Genomic DNA, 19,024 nt, shown 5'->3' on the forward strand with positions numbered 1-19,024 from the left:
ATTCTCGATGTTATATGTTTTCAAAGGTGATGGAGCATCATCCATGAGAAGAGAAGGGCAATTTTGTCAAAAAATGAACTTTACTTTTCACACTCATCAATTTGGATATTTTTTTAAATATCACTGATTTTGTCAATCAGTGAAACTTTAAATGAAATATATGTCAAAATTCCAAATTTTCGGGAAAGATTTCAAAATTTTGCCCAAATTCCAAATAAATTCACCCTGAATTTTTCGGCTTTGTCTCAGTTATCACAATAGTAACAAAAATTTCGCGAAAGTTTGCCAACAAAGAGGATGTCATGCATTTATTTCTCTTACAGATCAGCCGCTTTGATTTGGAAATATTTCTTTTCTCTGTTCAAGAATCTGCCTATTCATCCTACTAGTCCAAAAGATATTTTCAAGAGTAACCAAGACTTCAAGGAAAAAGGCAAAAGTTTTATGGAGCTGCATTTCGTTTAGAGTTTGTTGGGGGACTTGGAACAAGGAATAGAAGGGTCTTAAGGAAAATGCAGAAATGTGGAGAACAGCTCCTATTACACACTATGCCAACCTTTCAGGTCTCCTAACTTGGAAATCAGCACAACTTTCCATTCTCTTAACAGATCATGTATGGTAATGCCTAAGAAATCTTCAAAAACCAAAGCTCAATGAGTCACTCTAATCATAGTGAGTTCAATCAATTATGCAGCCCTTTTGTCTTTTCCTAAAAATTTCTAGCATTTCTTTCAATCCACAATCCCCAAAGAACGCCTCCTCTAACACACTGCTATAGAATCTTTTGCCTCTTTGTTGTACATCTCATTCTGTTGGTGCTGAAAAGTTACTTTACTTCAAGCGGTCCCACCCAAACACATCCAAACAAAGAAAAGAAATGCTCCTGAACCTGAGAGGCATAGGGGCAATGCAAGAGGAGACGGTTGGTACTTTCCCCAAACCCAAAGCCCTCTCAACCCGAGTGGTGGTGGGAATTGCTGCTTTGCAGGTGATATCGCATTATTAAATTAATGATGTAATGTGTGTTGATATTAAAAATTCACTATTAATGGCATTCTTTTAATATCCAATACAAAATAAAAATAAGAAATTGAAAATGTGGTATATGTCTGCATGGAAAACATTGAATAAGTTATGGGTCATATTTGTCAAAAACAAATATTGCACTCAGGTAACAATAAGATTACTGTTTTTTATCAATAATCAATAATATATTTCATTAAAAATGAAGAAATAAGGCAGTATATTTCTCAAAGAGATGTTGCACAATATGGAACATGGTTCATCCAGGGAAACAAAAGTCCATATTCAAAATAAATGACCATAATCAAAATGAAAAGTAGGGGTGCAACTTGGGCAGGCTGGAGCTGAGATTTTATTAAATTTTGAACGATTCTTTGCAAACTCTTCAACTCATGTACCCAAGTTGCATCCCTAGAAAGAAGGCCCTGGATTCATACCTTCTCACTTGCTTCTGATTCAGTCCCATTGTTTTCAACAACTTCACAAGAACGCTGATTTCCTTTCATTTCGTTATTGTCATCACAACTCACACTGGGAAGCACCTGCTGAAATATCATTTCAACAAAAATGGACATGTTATTTAATCATTTATGAAAATCACCTTATCAGGGAAAGAGAGAGAACAGAATTATAAAAAATTAAAAAGAAATCCCAAGACAAGGAGAATATTAAGAGCAAAAAGAAAAAATGGCCAAAAAAATAACACCCTTCTGGCAATAACAGAGGCAGCAAATGTCATCAGCAATGCCACTAGTACATCTTAGCAGCCAAATAATCAGCCTGGATGCCAAATAACAGGCCTCTATGATAAAATGAACAAAAAATTGGGAGGATGATGGAGCAATAACATGCCTCTGTACAGAATGATATTACTCTTTACGTACAGACTGATCATGGTTACTTCTCAAAAACCATGTACAACTTTTTGTATCTCCTTAGCCTTCCTCCCACCGCACCTACTAGTGGTACACTAATACTCCACCTATTGCCAAAAAAGGCCAAAAACACTTTTCCCTTCTTAAAAATAAAATGTACAATATAAGATCATCATTCCCTACTCAAAACAACAGAAAGACCTAAAAACTGCAAAACTCCAAACACCAAATTTCTACCAACAATGGTTATCTATTCCCCCAACCTCCTCCACTCAAGAGAGAGAAAAGTGCAATTGCATTTGCCTCCCCCCCCCCCGCGATTCAATAGTTAACATCACCAGGTCTTTGTAGAATGATCTTTATTCTATTTGGGAGATTAAAGATTTGACGACTATTAGAGTAGCTCTCTAGGATTCTACTTCCAAACTTTCAGTCACTTCAACCAATAGCATCATGAGATATTAGCCTTCCATTGGTTACTCAATCTTCAGAGTCATCCAAATATGCAATCATAAAGTTTATTTATTTATTTATTTATTTTATGAGACATTAATTTTGAACCCTAGGCTTCTAGAGCTCGACTGCTGGAGGCCTTTTAGAAGACCACATTAGTTTCTTTATACTTGTCTATTCAAGCACTATAGAAAAAGAAATTTTATGAGATCTGAGACTCTTGTCATATAACCTTAGATGATTTCTTCTCAGAATTTGGTTGGTTCAGTTAGTGAGATGAGTACCATTACCATGGAGATTCTTGCAATTAATTCAAGAGACTTGAGCTCTCCTGTTTCAAATGGTAAAATAGAATTAAATTATATAGTATTGAGAAAAAAATATTACAAAGAGGGAGGACTGTCCATTGAGATAACACCCTGTTAAGTCCTTAATTTTGCTGGACTGGGAGCATTTTTTAAGCTACTCCCAATCACAGCTTAAAGAAAAAAAAAAAAAAGAAAAGGGGGCTTTCTTTCCAACCTACCTTTTGAAGCCCAGTCAGTCCTATGGATGGGCTGAAATAATTTAGGAAAGAAAGAGGTCGACAGTCCAGTTTAGTGAACAACAGTCCCCCTAGTTAATTGGGCTTTGTTTGTAATGCAATAAGCATCTGATGGGCCTTCAGTAGAGCCCATTTAATGGGATAACAGGCCCTAAAAGAGTTAAATCTATATTAATTAATTTTCTTGTGAGGCATCCCACTTATTTATAAAGTGGATGCCACTTGTCTTATTCTAACAAGATGGTCATTTTCCCTCCTTTAACCACTTGAAGTGGGGGGACACATGTCACCCTAGGAGAAAGAGTTATTTTCCCTCCTCTAACCACTTTAACTGGAAGGACACATGTCACCCTAGGGGAGAGAGTTATAAAGTGGATGCCACTTGTCTTATTCTAACAAGATGGCCATTTTCCCTCTTTTTTTTATCAATAACTTTGAATGAATTTCATTAATTAAGATGCTTTAGGATACAACAAGAAGTTGCAAAAGAAATCAGCTTAGTAAGCTAACCCAGGACAGAATTACAAATGTGCCCAAAACATATATGTTCTTTGAACCACTTGCTTTGCTAAGCTATCTGGCAAACTGTTGGCAGATCTCCTAACCCATCCCACCTGAATTGACATGTTCCTTGACATCCATTTAAATCTTCTGAAATCATTCTTCAACTGCCATGTCACCCCTTCCCCTTTCTGCAACCATTTTATCACAGTTTTTGAGTCTCCCCCCGATGATCAGTCTATTAATCCCCAACTCTTTAGCCTTCTCAACCCCATATGCTGCAGCTAGAAACTCTGCCCTTGCCACATCACCTTCCTCCACAAGACCGGAGTACAGAGGCAATAATGAATCCATTTTCATCTCTACTGCCCCCCCCAATACATGAAGGGCCTGGGTTACCCACACAACTCCCATCAAAGTTCAGCTTCTTCCAACCAACTGTTGGAGGGGACCAAGTCTCAAAAAATTGTCATCTTGTAGATGATGAAACAGCAATAAGTCCCCAAACCCTGAAAAAGTCTTCGACCTTAAAAACTGAAAGCAGCTTCAAGCTTTTTACCCAATGTGCCACCCTCAATGTTATTGTTTCAACTAAAGCTTCCTTGCTTTTTCTTTACTTTCAAATATTCTATCATTGCTTCCCTCCCAAATGGTCCAAAGAATTGCTGCTCTAGTACACCTCCAAAGAATCCTTCCCCTCCTTGTCTTACCACTGATATCATTAGGGTTGAATTAACCTTCCACCCTGTCAGGAGAGGTCCACCTGCACCCAAAAAGGTAAGTAAATCAAATCCAAATAAAACTAACAAAAGGGCAAGATAATAAGAAGGTGGAAAGCAGTCTCACCACTCAATTTACACAAGACACACCAATTAGGGGACAAGCACCAATTTGGTCTTTTCCTTTGAAGTACGTCAAAGGTATTAATACAACCATGAAAAACTTCCCAACAAAAAGCATTGATTTTAGGGGGAATAGGAGGGCACCAAATTATTTGACTGGAAAATGAAGAGAAGATTGTGTGGCAACCATCGAATGTAGAAAGGATTTACAAGAAAAATTAGTGTGGCAACCAATTAATCCTCAAATTAGACATTCTCTCAAAGAGTTTCACAACCAGCCTCAAATTTTCCTCTCCCTCCCTACTTTCTCCACAAAAAATAAGAATATCATCTGAGAATTGTAAATGGGTGACTAATACATTATCCCTCCCAACTGACCAACCCCTAAATAATTGCACACCATTTGCTCTTGAAATCAATTTACTTGAGGCTTCAGCAATCAGAGTAAATAGTAAAGGAGAAAAGGGGTCACCCTACCTAAGCCCACGGAATCCTTCAAAGAAATCATACACTGTCCCATTAACTATTACTAAAAAGTGACAAGTTTGTAGGCATCCCTTGATCCATTTAAACCACAAGTCTCCAAATCCACAACTCCTCATAATTTCAATCAAGAAGTTCCAATCCACCAAGTCATAGGCTTTTTACAAATCCAGTATTGATAGACACTCCCTTCCTCTTTAATCTCTTTTGAGCCTACACACATTCATTAGCAATTAAGATTTTATCAATAATCTGTCTATCTTGCACAAAGGCCCCTTGAGCTTGAGAAACGATTGGGGAGATCACCTTTTTAATCCTCAAAGACAGCACCTTTGCTATCACCTTGTAAATAATGGTGACTAGACTTATTGGCCTAAAATCCCTATGTTGGTTGGCATTATTCTTCTATGGGATCAATGCTAAAAAAGTAGAGTTCATTCCCGGACTTATCACCCCTCTCCTATAGAATTCATTAAACACTATGATCAAATCTTCTTTAATTATGTCCCAACAATCTTGATAGAATGCCATTGTGAAACCATCGGGTCCTGGTGATTTTGATCTATTCATAGAAAAAACGGCTTCCTAAATCTCTCTCTTCAAACCTTTTTTCTAGAAATTGGACTTGAGTCTCCTCCAATGTCTCCCAATCAATGCCTTCAATCCTCCACCTCTCAATTAGGGGTCTTCTATAAATTGGCCTAAATGCTCTGAGAATGTTTTGGCAATCTCATCTTGATCCGTGATCTAATTTTCCCCCACCACAAAAGAGGTAATCATGCACTTCCTTCTCCTTCGATTTGCAATGGCATGGAAAAATTTTGCATTTCCATCACCTTCTTTGATCCATCTCTCTCTCTTGACTTTTGCATCCAGCATATTTCCTCTCTCAATAAGGTCTCCCCTAGTTCTTTCTTCAAGTTCCATCTCAGCTCCTTTTCACCTTCACCAAAAGTTCCTTCTACCTCTTTGCTATCTATTGCCTCTATCTAAGAAATCAAATCAACTATCTTCTCCTCCAATCTCCCAAACTTCTCCCTATTCCACTCCTTGATCTCCTTTTTCAACAATTGAAGGTTCTTTAGGAACTTTTGGCCTTCCCACATTGCAGGTGCGGCCAAACTATTCCACCAAGCCTTGACTTTCTCTTTAAAATTTGGGTGAGTGGGCCATCTATAGCCTTGTTCATGAAACTTGGATGACTATGATTCTCACATCATAATAACCTATGTGTGAGGGGGGGAAACCATCTACAACCTTGTTCATGAAACTTGGCTTATTATGGTTCCTCACACCATGATAATGCACATAACCACAATTTAAAGGCCATTTGTAGCCTTATTGATGAAATATGATTATGATACCTATCTGCTTGTTATGTCTAGAGAAAATGGTTGACCAGCTTGTGGTCCCACAACTTGCTCATATGTTCTTTCTTGTCTACAATACTGTTAGATTTTTTCTGTTGTTTCTAGTGACAGGGACATTCCTATCATTATACCACTTAATGTTGAAGTCTTAATTTAAATGACATTTGGGTCGGCAGACCAAGAGTGTCGAACCCTCACATTCTCTTCTTTTCTCTCTTCCTCTTCTCCTCTTCTCTTCTGTCCCTTTTTTCTCTTCATTTCTGGTTTATTTTTCCTTACTAGACAGGTCTGAACCTTCTTGGCTTCAGAGAACTTGGTATCAGAACAGGCTTAAACCTGGCTTGGGCTCTCATGTAGGTGTTGACCAGCCGACTACATGAGAGTGTTCTGGGGCTGGAAGCTTCAGCTTGAGTCACCTGGTTCTTGGAGGTCATTCGAGATCGAAGAAGGTGCCCAAGATTCAAATCTCTTGGAGACTTGTCCGGTGACCTGGAAAAAATCGGAGAAAACAGGTTGGTTTTGATTTAGAGCTTAAATCAGAGATTGAGAGTGGTGCCCAGTAATTTCTGGGTTGTTTTTATTTTTCTGGACTGTTAAAGTGTCCAAAAATTCTTCGAAAATAGTACAGCTATTCGGCTGCTCTTATAGACTGCTTTAGCCCCAGAAATTTCTGGGTTGTTTTCATATTTTTTGGACTGTCGAGTGGCTGAATATATCTCTGGAATCAGTACTGCTGGTTGATGTTTCTCTTGGACTGTTATTGGGCACCTGTACGGACTGTTCTCTGGGCTGTATTACTTTTTGACAGTGTGGTCTCCTCTACTGCCCACCTTGTGTTTGTAAAAAGGCCTCTGCACCTGTACGGACTGTTCTCTGCTTCCTTTGAGTACTTTTTGGTCAGTACCTGGAACTTTTGCTTAGAAAAGGGTTTTGGACAATGCTGTACTCCTCATTCAGTGATTATTTTTGGTCCACTTCAGCATGGAAATGGCTAGAAATGAGAACCAACCAAATGGAGATGGACTTGTTGGAGCTGTAAACTCTATTGATAACAGTTCATTTGAGATTACTACAGTCAAGTTGATGGAACAAACTATTTGGAATGGGCCCAATCAGCTCTGATGGACATTGGAGGGAGGGGAAAACTAAATGGTTATGACTTGGTTATGCAGCCCAGGAGGACCCTTCCCTTTCTAAACGGGTTCAAGAAAACTAAATGGTTATGACTTGGTTATGCAGCCCCATATCAGTAGAAACTATCTTTGGGCAAAGACAGCCAAGGAGATTTGGGACAATATTAAGAAAGCCTATTCTCAGACCCTTAATGGTGCTAGAGCCTATGAACTGAAAATGGAGGTGAATAGTGAATAATCTTAAACAGGAGGAGAAATCTGTGTCAGTCTATTTCTCCACCTTGAAATCATTGTGGTATGAGATTGATCACCTTGAGACTATTGAATGGGAGAGCCAAAAGAATGCTGCTACATACAGGAAATTGGTTGAGAAAAATAGAGAGCTTGAATTCCTGGCTGGGCCGAACTCTAACTATGACATTTTTTTATGAATGAAGAAATTTATTAAATCAGAAGAAACACCACTGAAGAGGCACGAGCTGTTACCTCTTCAGAAAAGTATTACATCAAAATAAAACAGAATTAACCATAAATAAAATTACAAAGCAGCCCAAAATAGCTGCTCCCTTGTAGCCCCCTGCTTAGCTCACCCATCCTCTAAGGTGTTTGCTGATCTTCCCACCCATAGAGAGGTAACAGTCATATTTCTTGTAAGCCAGTTTACTCTCCTTAATAAATCTCGGTGTTGCCCCATGGCTGAAGCTGGGTCTTTCAACCATCCCACCACAATTTGAGAGTCTCCTTCAACTACCAAGTGCTGAACCCCTAATTGTTCTGCAATCTGAATACCTTGTACCACTTCTCCATGTCTCTCAGCACCCCTCCTATCCCCGATGAGCCTAGGTTTCCTTGGCTGCTGCCATCAAAGTTCAACTTTACCCATCCTTCAAGCGGAAGGGTCCACACTACAGATTCCCTGTCCTTCATGTATGGCTGTTAGCCACCACTACCCAGTTTCTCCAAATATCATCAAAGGAAAAGGTATGAAAGTAGTCCAAAGTTCTCAACCAGTGAATGACCCTAGTCAATATACAATCCTCAATGGCCTGAATGCTTCTTTCTTTTTCTTTGAAAATCCTTGCGTTCCTTTCTTCCCAGATTGTCCACAATGCAGCTACTCTAATACATCTCCACATCAATTTTCCTTTTTTGTTGGCCACACAAAAAAGGAGGGATCAAACAGTTGGCCTAAATCTGTGGACAGATTCCACCTACACCCAAATAAAGAGAAAATCCACTCCAAATAGCTCTAGAAAAGGAACAAGATACAAGTAGGTGGGAGCAATCCTCACCACTAGCCCTACAAAGTACACACCAATTAGGGGATAAACACATGAAAGGCCTTTTCCTCTGCAAGAAATCCAAGGTATTAATCTTTCTATAAAACACCTCCCAGCAGAAAATAACAACTTTAGGTGGAACAGGTCTAGACCAAATCTCCTTAGTTGGAAAACCCCACTGACTCAAGGAAGAGCAAAGAGCCTTGAAAAAGGAAGCACAAGAAAAGTAACCTTTTGGATGAGGGGACCATAATCTCACATCCACACTAAGAGGGTCCAAAAAGACATTGCCAAGCAGAGACAACAGGTCTGAAACACTGTTAAGTTCATCATCCCTCAACCCTCTCCGAAAGCCAAGGTCCCAACTTAAGGACGAGGGTGAAAAAGGAGAAGGTAGAAAATGAGAGATAGCTTTTTCCTTGTAAAGGGAAATAGAATAAAGGACGGAAATTGGTCCTTTAAAGCAACAGAACCCACCCAAGTGTCTTCCCAGAATAAAACAGAGTTACCAAAGTTGACATCATACCTGACAAGGTTGAGAAATTAAAGGAGGATACTTTGGATTGCTTTCCAAGGAGATGCCGACGTTGCTTGCCGTGATACACCCACATCCCATCCATTTTCCAGTCTGCCATGTATACTCGCTATCACTTCATGCCACAACCTCTCCCTTTCTCTAGGCATCTCCACAACTATTTTCCTAAGAGGGCTTTATTCTAGAGAGTTAACCTTCCTAACCCCAATCCACCTTCCTCTTTGCTCCTACATACTATTTCCCAATAATTAAATGATCTTTCTTTTCCTCCCCTGGCTCCCAAAGAAAATTTCTCATTAATCTCTCCAACTTCTTAGCTTCCCTATTAGGAATCCTAAAAACATATAAGAAATAGATCGGTAGGTTCGCTAGGGTGGCTCTCAATAAAGTCACTCTACCCCCTATAGAGATATAGTTCCTTTTCCAAGCAGCTAATCTTTTCTCAAACTTTTCCAAAACCGGGTTCCAAAAACTACTCTCTTTTGGGTTAGCCCCTAGAGGGAGACCTAGGTACTGCAAGGGCCACGAAGAGACAGGACAACCTAGACAATCTGCCACAGACTGAATACTCTCCTCATCCATATTGACTCCTACCACACAACTCTTATCCATGTTTATCTTCTAATTGGAAGCCTTCTCAAACTACTATAACAATGCTCTAAGGTTCCTCACTTTTTGCCTGTCACCCCCTTCACAAAATATTATGATATCATCAGCAAATTGTAGATGGGTTACCCGGACATTGTTCCTTCCTATCCTCCAACCACTCACCTCCTCTTCCCTATCTGCCTTAGAGATTAATCTACTGAAAGCATCTACCACTAAGGTGAAAAGAAACGGGGAGAGTGGGTCACCTTGTCTAAGGCCTCTACAGGCTGGGAAAAAATCTCTGACCATCCCATTGACCAAGACTGAGTAATGGCAAGAACTAATACATCCCTTTACCCAGTTGCACCATCTATCTCCAAAGCCAGGAACACCCAAGGATCTCTAGGAAAAAACTCCAATCCACAAGATTATAAGCTTTCTCTAAGTCTAGCTTACACACAAAACCTTGGCTCCCTGACTTTCTCATGTCCTCCACACACTCATTTGCTATTAGGATCCGATCTATTATTTGCCTTCCCTGCACGAATGCACCTTGTTCTTGACTAATGATGAATGGTAGTACTTTGGCCAAGATTTTATATATGCTTGTCACCAAACTAATCGGCCTATAATCCTTAGGGTGCTTTGCATCTATTTTCTTTGCGATAAGGGCTAAGAAGGTTGCATTAACTCCAGGGCTTACCTTTTTTTTATCAACAAATTCCTGAAATACCCCAACAAGATCTTCTTTAACCACATCCCAACAATCTTGATAAAAAGCCATTGTGAAGCCATCTGGACCAGGTGCTTTGGATCTATCAATTGATTTGAAGTGATCCACAAACAACCTTGCTATCTCATCTTGATTTGTTACTTCCTCCCCATTCACCTCTAACTTGGCCACGAAATTTTTTCTTCTCCTCCCATTGGCCAGCGCATGGAAAAATTGTGTTCCCATCCCCTTAATCCATTTATGTCTTGACTTTTGCCTCCATGAAATTTCCTCTCTTAAAAGGACCTCTTCCAAATCCTTCTTTACATTTCTTCTTAACACCCTTTCTTGCTCACTCATCATCCTTTGGGCTTCTTTGGAATCTAATTCCTCAATCCTAGACAATAAACTAATTTTTTGCTCCTTTACTCTTCCAAAATGTTCCTTGTTCCAATCCTTAATTTTGGATCTCAACCTCTTCAGCTTTTTGTGGAATCTCACTCCCTTCCATTTCACCCCTCTTAACTCTTCTCTCCACCAATCCCCAATCAGATGCACAAAGTCCAGGTGAGTCAACCACATATTCTGAAATCTAAAAGGTTGTAGACCAAAGGTTATTGTTTCAAATATTCTCAAATCTTCTCACTAGAGAGTGTGACTCTTTATCTCAAGCCTACTCTCTGGTACACAGTGACGAGAGTAGAAGGAAAGTTATGTTGCAGATCCCATCTGTGGAATCAGCTTTAGCAGCTATAAAACCAAAGATTGGATGTGATAAGGAGAGGGAGATAAAGAAGGATGGAAAGAGGGATGCGTTTTGCGACTACTATAAGAAGCCAAAACATACTAAGGACACTTGTTGGAAGTTTCATCCTCAACTAATTCCAAAAAGACTTAGGAACAAGAAGGGAAATACTAATGCATCTATAACCAAAGGAGCTTCATCTACAGTTGTGACCACAAGAGCTCCATCCACTCCCAACACTAGGTCTTGTTCTCTTGATGCATTGGTTGCTGCTAGGGCTGCTTTATCTCAGATGAAGAGTGAAGTTGGTGGCTCTGGACACTTTCTTTCTACTTCCACCTCTGCTTTTGCTCAATCAGGTACAAGGACCTCTGCCTATCATGCCTCTACCCCAGGTAACACTAGCCATTTTTGGATTATTGATTCAGGTGCATCTGATCACATGACGAGTGTATCTTCATTATTTCACACCTATTGCTTGTCCTCTGGCAGAGACAAAGTGTCTATTGCTAATGGCTCTCTTGTCCCTATTTCAGGCAAGGAAGACGTCAATGTCTCTAATGCTATTTCCTTATCCTCAGCTCTGCATGTTCCTAAACTAAGCACTAATATGCTTTTTTGCCAGTAGTATCACTAAACACCAGAACTGTTCAGTAACTTTTTTCCCTAATCATTGTGTTTTCTAGGATCTGACTACCAGGAAGGTGATTGGGACTGATCGTGAGACGAATGGAATCTACTTGCTTGAACATCCACCTAGGAAGAGGAAAGAAGATGGGGAGTCTTTTGTGTCACAGTCTGTGAGTCAGATTATGCTTTGGCATAATCGATTGGGTCATCTCTCTTTTGGGTCTTTAAAGGAATCTTTTTCCAAATTTGTTTGAGTCAATCCAAGTGTCCAGCCTGAAGTGTGAGTGTTGAATTGGCAAAGCAGTGTAGATCAACTTATTCACAAAGTAATAAAAGAAGTTTTGCTCTTTTTGAAATTGTGCATACTGATGTTTGGGGGCCTTATCATATTCCTACTATGGTGGGTACAAATACTTTCTATTGTTTGTTGATGACCACTCTCGTTTTTCATAGGTTTACCTCATGCGCTCTTGGGATGCGGTTCCCACTTTGACCTGCATTTTTCATCAAATGATACTGACTCATTTTGAGGTTAACATAAAAACTCTCAGATCTGATAATGCCAAAGAATATTTTGTAGAACCCCTATCCTCTTATCTCCTTGAACATGGAATGATTCATCAGAGCACTTGTCCTCGTACACTTCAGCAAAATGTAGTTGAGAGGAAAAACAGACACATCCTTGAAGTTGCAACAAGCATCATGCTGAATAGTAATGTTCCTATTCGTTTCTGGGGGGATGCCATTCTTACTGTTGTTTATCTCATTAACAGGATTCCTTCACGGGCCTTGGACATGAAAACTCCTTTTAACTTATTGTATCCTGATAAGGAGCAATTCTTTGTTCTTCCAAAAACCTTTGGTTGCACTTGTTTTGTCCAAATCCTTGGGCCTACCCATTTAAAATTTGATCCCAAGGCTGCCAAATGAATTTTCTTATGGTATGCACAAAATCAAAAGGGGTATTGTTGCTATGACCATGTCTCGAGAACCAAATTTGCATCCATGGATGTCACCTTCTTTGAAGATGTCCCTTATTACCCTAGGGTTTCACCTTAGAGGGAGAGTAGTGAGCAAGGTGTGTTTGGTCGAGATGTTCCTTTGCCCATTCCAGCAAGTGGAGGGGAGTGTATTGAAGGGAGTTGTCAGAAGTGTAAAGAATTGAGGGTGTTTCACAAAAGATGGTGGCGGCAAGTTGGTTCTGGTAATGATCAGTCCAAGCCAGTTCCTATCTCTTCTACAACACCAGATTCAGGCATTACTTCCTCCTTACCTCCTACTACTGATGACATACCCTCTTCCACTACTATACCTCTGCCATCCTTAGCTGACCTTGACCTTCCAATTGCAGTACGTAAGGGGAAACGTCAGTGTACCTCATCCCCTGCCCATTGTATATCTCATTTCCTTTCTTATGATCACATTTCACCATCATATAAGTCATTTTTAGCCTCCATTGCTGCCATTCCCATTCCTAGAACAGTTCAAGAGGCCCTTGTTGTTCCTGAGTAGAAGGAAGCAATGAAGGCTGAGATGGATGCCCTTGTAAAGAACGATACTTGGGAACTGGTTGATCAACCAAGACAGAAGAAGCATGTTGGGTGTAGGTGGCTAAGGGATACACTCAAACTTATGGTATTGACTACTTGGAGACCTTCGCACCAATTGCAAAAATGAATACCATCAAGGTTTTACTATCTCTTGCTGCTAACTTATCTTGGCCTCTGTTTCAAATGGATGTTAAGAATGCATTTCTAAATGGTGACTTGCAGGAGGTGTATATGGAGTTACCTCCTGGTTTCTATGGTGTAGAGACTGGTAAGAAAGTTTGCAAGTTGAAAAAAGATTTGTATGGTCTAAAACAATCTCCAATGGCATGGTTTGATAGATTTAGATTTGCTTTGGAAAGATTTGGCTATGTTCAATCCAAATATGACCACACTTTGTTCTTTAAGAAGAAAGAATCTACTTTGACTCTCATATCTATGTATGTGGATGACATTGTGGTGACAGAAAGTGATATTGATGAGATTAACTCTCTTAAGCAACTGCTGAATCAAGAATTTGAAGTAAAGGACCTAGGTGAGTTGAGGTATTTTCTTGGGATAAAAGTGGCGAGGTTCAAGCATGGCATTTTTGTTTCCCAAAGGATGTATGTTCTTGATCTGTTGGAAGAGACAGGAAAACTAGGAGCTAAGCATGTTGATACTCCCCATTGAGCAAAATCATAAGATTAATGTAGAGGATGGTGAGCCTCTAGATGATAGAGGTATGTACCAACGGCTTGTAGGAAAACTTCTCTACCTATCTCTGACTCGCCCTGACATTTCGTATGCTACAAGTGTTGTTAGTCAATACATCCACTCTCCCAAGACCTCACACCTCCTTGTTGTTGAGAGAATTTTAGCCTACTTGAAGAGGTGTCCAGGCTGAGGTATACCTTTTAAAAATAGTGGCCATATGAAGATTGAAGTATACACTGATGCAGATTGGGCAGGTTGTATTGATGAAAGGAGATCTACTTCTCGGTATTGTGCCATTGTTGGAGGAAATTTAGTTCCATGGAGGAGCAAGAAGCAAAATGTTGTTGCTCTGTCTAGTGTTGAAGCTGAATACAAGTCTATAGCTAATGGTGTTGCTGAAATATAATGGCTGAAGTCTTTCCTTACAGAATTGGGAATTGAGTTTGAAAAACCCTTGATGTTGTATTGTGATAATTAAGCGGCCATCAACATTGCTCACAACCCAATACAGCATGATAGAACCAAACACATTGAAGTTGGGAATGATCAATATATTTTCCCAACTTGAGGGGGATGGTTGACCAGCTTGTGGTCCCACCACCTGCTCATATGTTCTTCTTGTCTACAGTACTGTTAGATTTTTTTGTTGTTTCTAGTGATGGGCATTCCTGTCATTGTACCACTTAATGTTGAAGACTTAATTTAAATGACATTTGGGGCGGCAGACCAAGAGGGCCGAACCCTCACATTCCCTTCTTTTCTCTCTTCCTCTTCTCCTCTTCTCTTCTTCTCTTCTCCTTTTCTCTTCTCTCTTTTTTTCTCTTCATTTCTGGTTTATTTTTCCTTACTAGACAGGTCTGAACCTTCTGGGTTTCAGACAACTTTATGTATAAAAAATTTGTTTATTTATTTGTTGGTATTCTCTCAAATAAAAAGGGAATATATACCAGAATTTTCAAAGGAAAGTTCTGTAGAAAATTGATACTTAGTTTAATCTATTCATTTGTACTTCTGAATCAAAATCAAAAGGTTTTATCTACCCATAGCAGAGATGTAATGAATGGACATCTGCGTGATTTCCTGAATGAGGCTTACCCAAATAACAAAAAACCCCAATTATTAGTCTAATTGGGTGAATTATGTTATGTGAGAAATTATACTAAAAAAATTCCACTAACACATCTCACACATACAACAAAGAAAACCAAAAATGTAAACATCCTCTTAGTCTTATATAGAACATCCTATATATATTCCATGGAATTTAAAACAACTCAAAAACTAATTAGGGAGGCACATGCTTATATTGAAAGATAACTCATGGACTGTTTTTTTTATCTGCAAAAAAAATTCATTAATAACAGAGAAATTCAGTTAACTCATGAACTGTTGATAATCAGTGAGGCTAGATCTTTAGCATCGAAAATGAACAGCTTGTTTAGATGAATTATAGATCAGTTATTTCCCTTCAAGATAGTCCAGGGGATGTATAGGGAGGCATTTATTATACTGGATGTGTTACAATCAAGGCCAAGTTTGGAACTCTACTATAAGTACACTTCTCATTTTCCGTATATTTGGTTACCACCCATGATATAATGGAAGAGTGTGTATACTTCTCAATTCACTTTTAGTCCTACTAAGCTACCCTGATTTTTCTAGTAACAAAAAAAAAGGTTGAAAACCTAGCGGAGTCTCTTGCAGAAGTTGCATGGAGCCAGGGTGGTTTTATTAAAGTTACTCAATGGGTATTGTTGTGTGAGGAATTTTGTGGGGTGAAGATGGATGATTTGCTAAGGAGATGGAAATAATTGCTAGCCTTTCTGTTGCGAGACCCCACAGAATGCTTAATTGGCAACCTTCTGAAGCCGGCAGATACAAATTCAATCATGATGGGAGTTGTTCGGGCAACCCAGGTGACTCAGGTGTGAGGGAGTGTGGTTAGAGATGAGAGGAAACATTGCATTGAGCTTTTCAGGGGCTGTTGGTTTTCTTTTGATAATTCTTTGATGGTAGAATTAATGGCACTAATTCAACCTGACAGAATGCTCAATTGGCAACCTTCTGAAGCCGACAGATTCAAATTCCTAGTGACTGTGGTGTGAGAGGGGTGATTAGGGATGAGAAAGGAAACATTGTATTAAGCTTTTCAGAGGCTGATGGTTTTGACAATTCTTTGACAGCAGAATTAATGGCACTAATTCAAGGCCTCAAGCTGTTGGCATTAAAGAACTAGATGGATGTGATCATAGAAGGGGGCTGCCAAGTGGTTATTGCTTGGATCGCCTTAGAGGAGGAACCACACTGAAGATTCAGATTTTTGGTAAGGGAAGCATATGGTATTGGAAGAAGCCAAAATTGTTTGTTCAGGTGGATTCCCTGGTTGGCCAATTCCCTTGCAGATAGCCTAGCCAGGGCAGGTGCAACTAAACTGATTAGGGGATGCCAGGCCCCAGGTCTCTGTTGTAAATCTCTATGTTGTTAAGAGCATAGACATCCAACTCACCACAGACCCAGTTTAAACAATCTCAAACTGGAACCGAGTCAGTCTGGTCCAATGACCAGCCCGGGTCACCAAGAAGCATTAAGAAATAGAAAAAGATAAACAATAGATATTTTTTGAGAAAGGATAACTGTATTATTCAAAAGGGGCAAAAAAGGGGGGATGTACATGAGAAGATATACAAAACCATCCAGATCCCACAACTATAAAATCACCCCACTTAAGGGGACAAACTATTAGCACTATACAAAAAAATTTCTATCCACCCCAGATTTAGCCAAAAGATCCGCAATAGATATTCCTGAATCAACTGGAGGGATGTCCAAGACCCAAACTCTCTCTCCCAGCCGGTCTCTCTCTCTAAAATTCCCTCTCTTCTTGAAGACCAACTTGCCTCTCCTCTTAGATCACTGTCATTCTGCAGGGAACTACAGCAGCCTGATCCCTCTCTGGAGGGTATGTAGCACAGCCACTCTAGAGGTCCGGCCACTTTCCGTCTTCCTCAAACCCATTTCAACCGTATCCTTCCTCAGACATTTGAGATTGACCACCATCACCATGCCCATGGGCTTAAACCTGTTTTGCATTAATGCATTTCTCTTGTTTTGGTCAGCACCATGCAGTTTTTTGTACTGTTCCTTCTCTCTGGGTTGGACATGCAAGGATTCTTTCATGAATTTGAATACAAAATCTGTTAATTTGTCAAAAAAAAGGAAGATAGAGTGGTTTATGCCAGGGTCTTACTTCCACTATAGAGACAGTCTATGTGGTTTGGGTCTTCTGTATTTACCTTTCGACTTTTGGTTTGGTTTTTCACATTGGTCCCTTGTTGTTGGCCAATTTCATTACAAATGAAAGAATGCATTATGCATGTAAACCAACTAGCAATGCCTTCATCCCAGGCTTCATTTAATGCCAAATGAAGAACAAAAGCAGCACGCAAGGATAGATAATGGTTTTCAGGTTATCAGCCTGAATTCAATGCCAGTGAATGGGTAATATATCAGTTAATTAATTAGAGGACAGAATATCTGATTAAATATTTTGGGTATCATTAAATTGTAAATGAATATCCATTAAAAATAAATTAAATGAATGATTAGAAAAAGAATATTGTATTGAAAAAGAGATATGAAGACACTAAGTCCCTGGTTATAATAAGACACCTAAGACTGTTCAAGCCCTAAAATTTCTGTAATCTCATTAGTAAAAAGGGTGAGGATCAACCATCCAAGCCCACCATGAGGAGGACAAAATATTGGTAAAACATACCTCATTACCCTCAAAATCCCTCCATAACTAAGTTTCAAGAAAGACAAGTCAACTAAACTCAGCCTTAATCTCAACTATTTGGAGTTGGCTACAGAAATCCTGTCCCTCCATTTTGCTCTACCAAGAGCCATGTTTTCTTCAAGAAAGAAAAAACAAAGTATTGAAGAGTGAAGGTTGGATATACAAAAGACCGAAAGAGTTTGGGCAAACCAAAAAATAAACCTTGTGGAATCTCCCTTATTCTGGGAGTAGATCATATTTCATAAGTCATAAGCCGATGGAAAAGGGGAGAATAGATAACAAACTTCCTCACAGCAAGTCCAAAATAGAGGGGAGTGATCCTTTCAGCCAGTCCAATATCCCACTCATTGGAATAACAACATACTTGCTCTCAATAGTCAATACTTGAGTTCCACAAGCTGCAATACTCTGTAGGGATCTCCATAATCATTTACCAAGAAGGCACAAAATGTTTCTCTTAGACAACCTATCCCTAGTCAGTATGCATCCCTCTTCCTTTAACCTCTTCACCTCCTTCTAATTCACTAGTTGTTTCACATTTATCCCCCCCCCAAAAAAAAATCCCAGTGCCAGCGCAGGTACTGCAAAAGTCCCAAAGTAACATCTCCTCAGATCTAGTCAGAATCATTGGAGGAGTTATAGAAAACAATTTAAAGTATCTACCTGATCTACCAAGCGCAAGTTATCCAAATTGCTGACATTGGCCTCATCATCCTCATCATGGAGGCATCCTTTATCCACAGTTTTGTCTTCATCATAACCTGTATCGCTATCACTCTGTCCTTCAATGAACTGCACAAGTATTGGTGATAGAGAAACTCAAGTCAGAAATTATAATGAAAAAAAATAGACAATACCACTTTACAAGGAGAGCAAGAGGAAAACTGACATATATATATCAATCATCAAATATGGAGAAAAGATAACCTTTCTCGCCTAGGTCATCCAGGGAGGGAAAAAGAATGAGACAGCCACTGTACCATCTAAACAAGCACAGTGCAGGTACACTTGTACAAGAGAGAGAGAGAGAGAGAGGGAGTTGTTCTCACAAAACTATGATTAGGAAGTGGAACCAAAATATAAACAACAAGCTGCACATCATGCAGTAGTCACCCTGGTTCTTTGGAATAGGAATGTACCCCATATATATATTGCACTTAAATAATCAATTGGCACAGGCAATGCTGCAAGAATTGAGCAAATTGACCCCCTGCAAGAGTTTGAGATGGATCATTCTATAAATTATGAGATGATTGTGGCAGGGAATTCCT

General features: G+C 39.5%; 1 protein-coding gene across 6 annotated transcripts in view; it reads right to left on the reverse strand.

The window, feature by feature from the left end:
• The window catches only part of LOC104597718 (protein serine/threonine kinase), a 58,918-nt gene that overhangs the window by 24,527 nt on the left and 15,367 nt on the right, over nt 1-19,024 (reverse strand). For 3 of the 6 annotated variants that reach the window (XM_088891360.1, XM_088891362.1, XM_010259436.2), the window contains exons 12-13: nt 18,417-18,545; nt 1,461-1,568 (exon numbers count right to left, since the gene is read on the reverse strand). In XM_088891360.1, coding sequence (XP_088747486.1) covers nt 1,461-1,568; nt 18,417-18,545 — 237 coding nt within the window. The remainder of the gene's footprint in view (nt 1-1,460; nt 1,569-18,416; nt 18,546-19,024) is intronic. The other 3 variants (XM_088891363.1, XM_010259437.2, XM_088891361.1) reach the window with 2 other exon arrangements.

Source organism: Nelumbo nucifera, chromosome 7, assembly GCF_055504915.1.
Source record: "Nelumbo nucifera cultivar China Antique chromosome 7, China Antique-T2T, whole genome shotgun sequence".
NCBI classification, from domain to species: domain Eukaryota; kingdom Viridiplantae; phylum Streptophyta; class Magnoliopsida; order Proteales; family Nelumbonaceae; genus Nelumbo; species Nelumbo nucifera.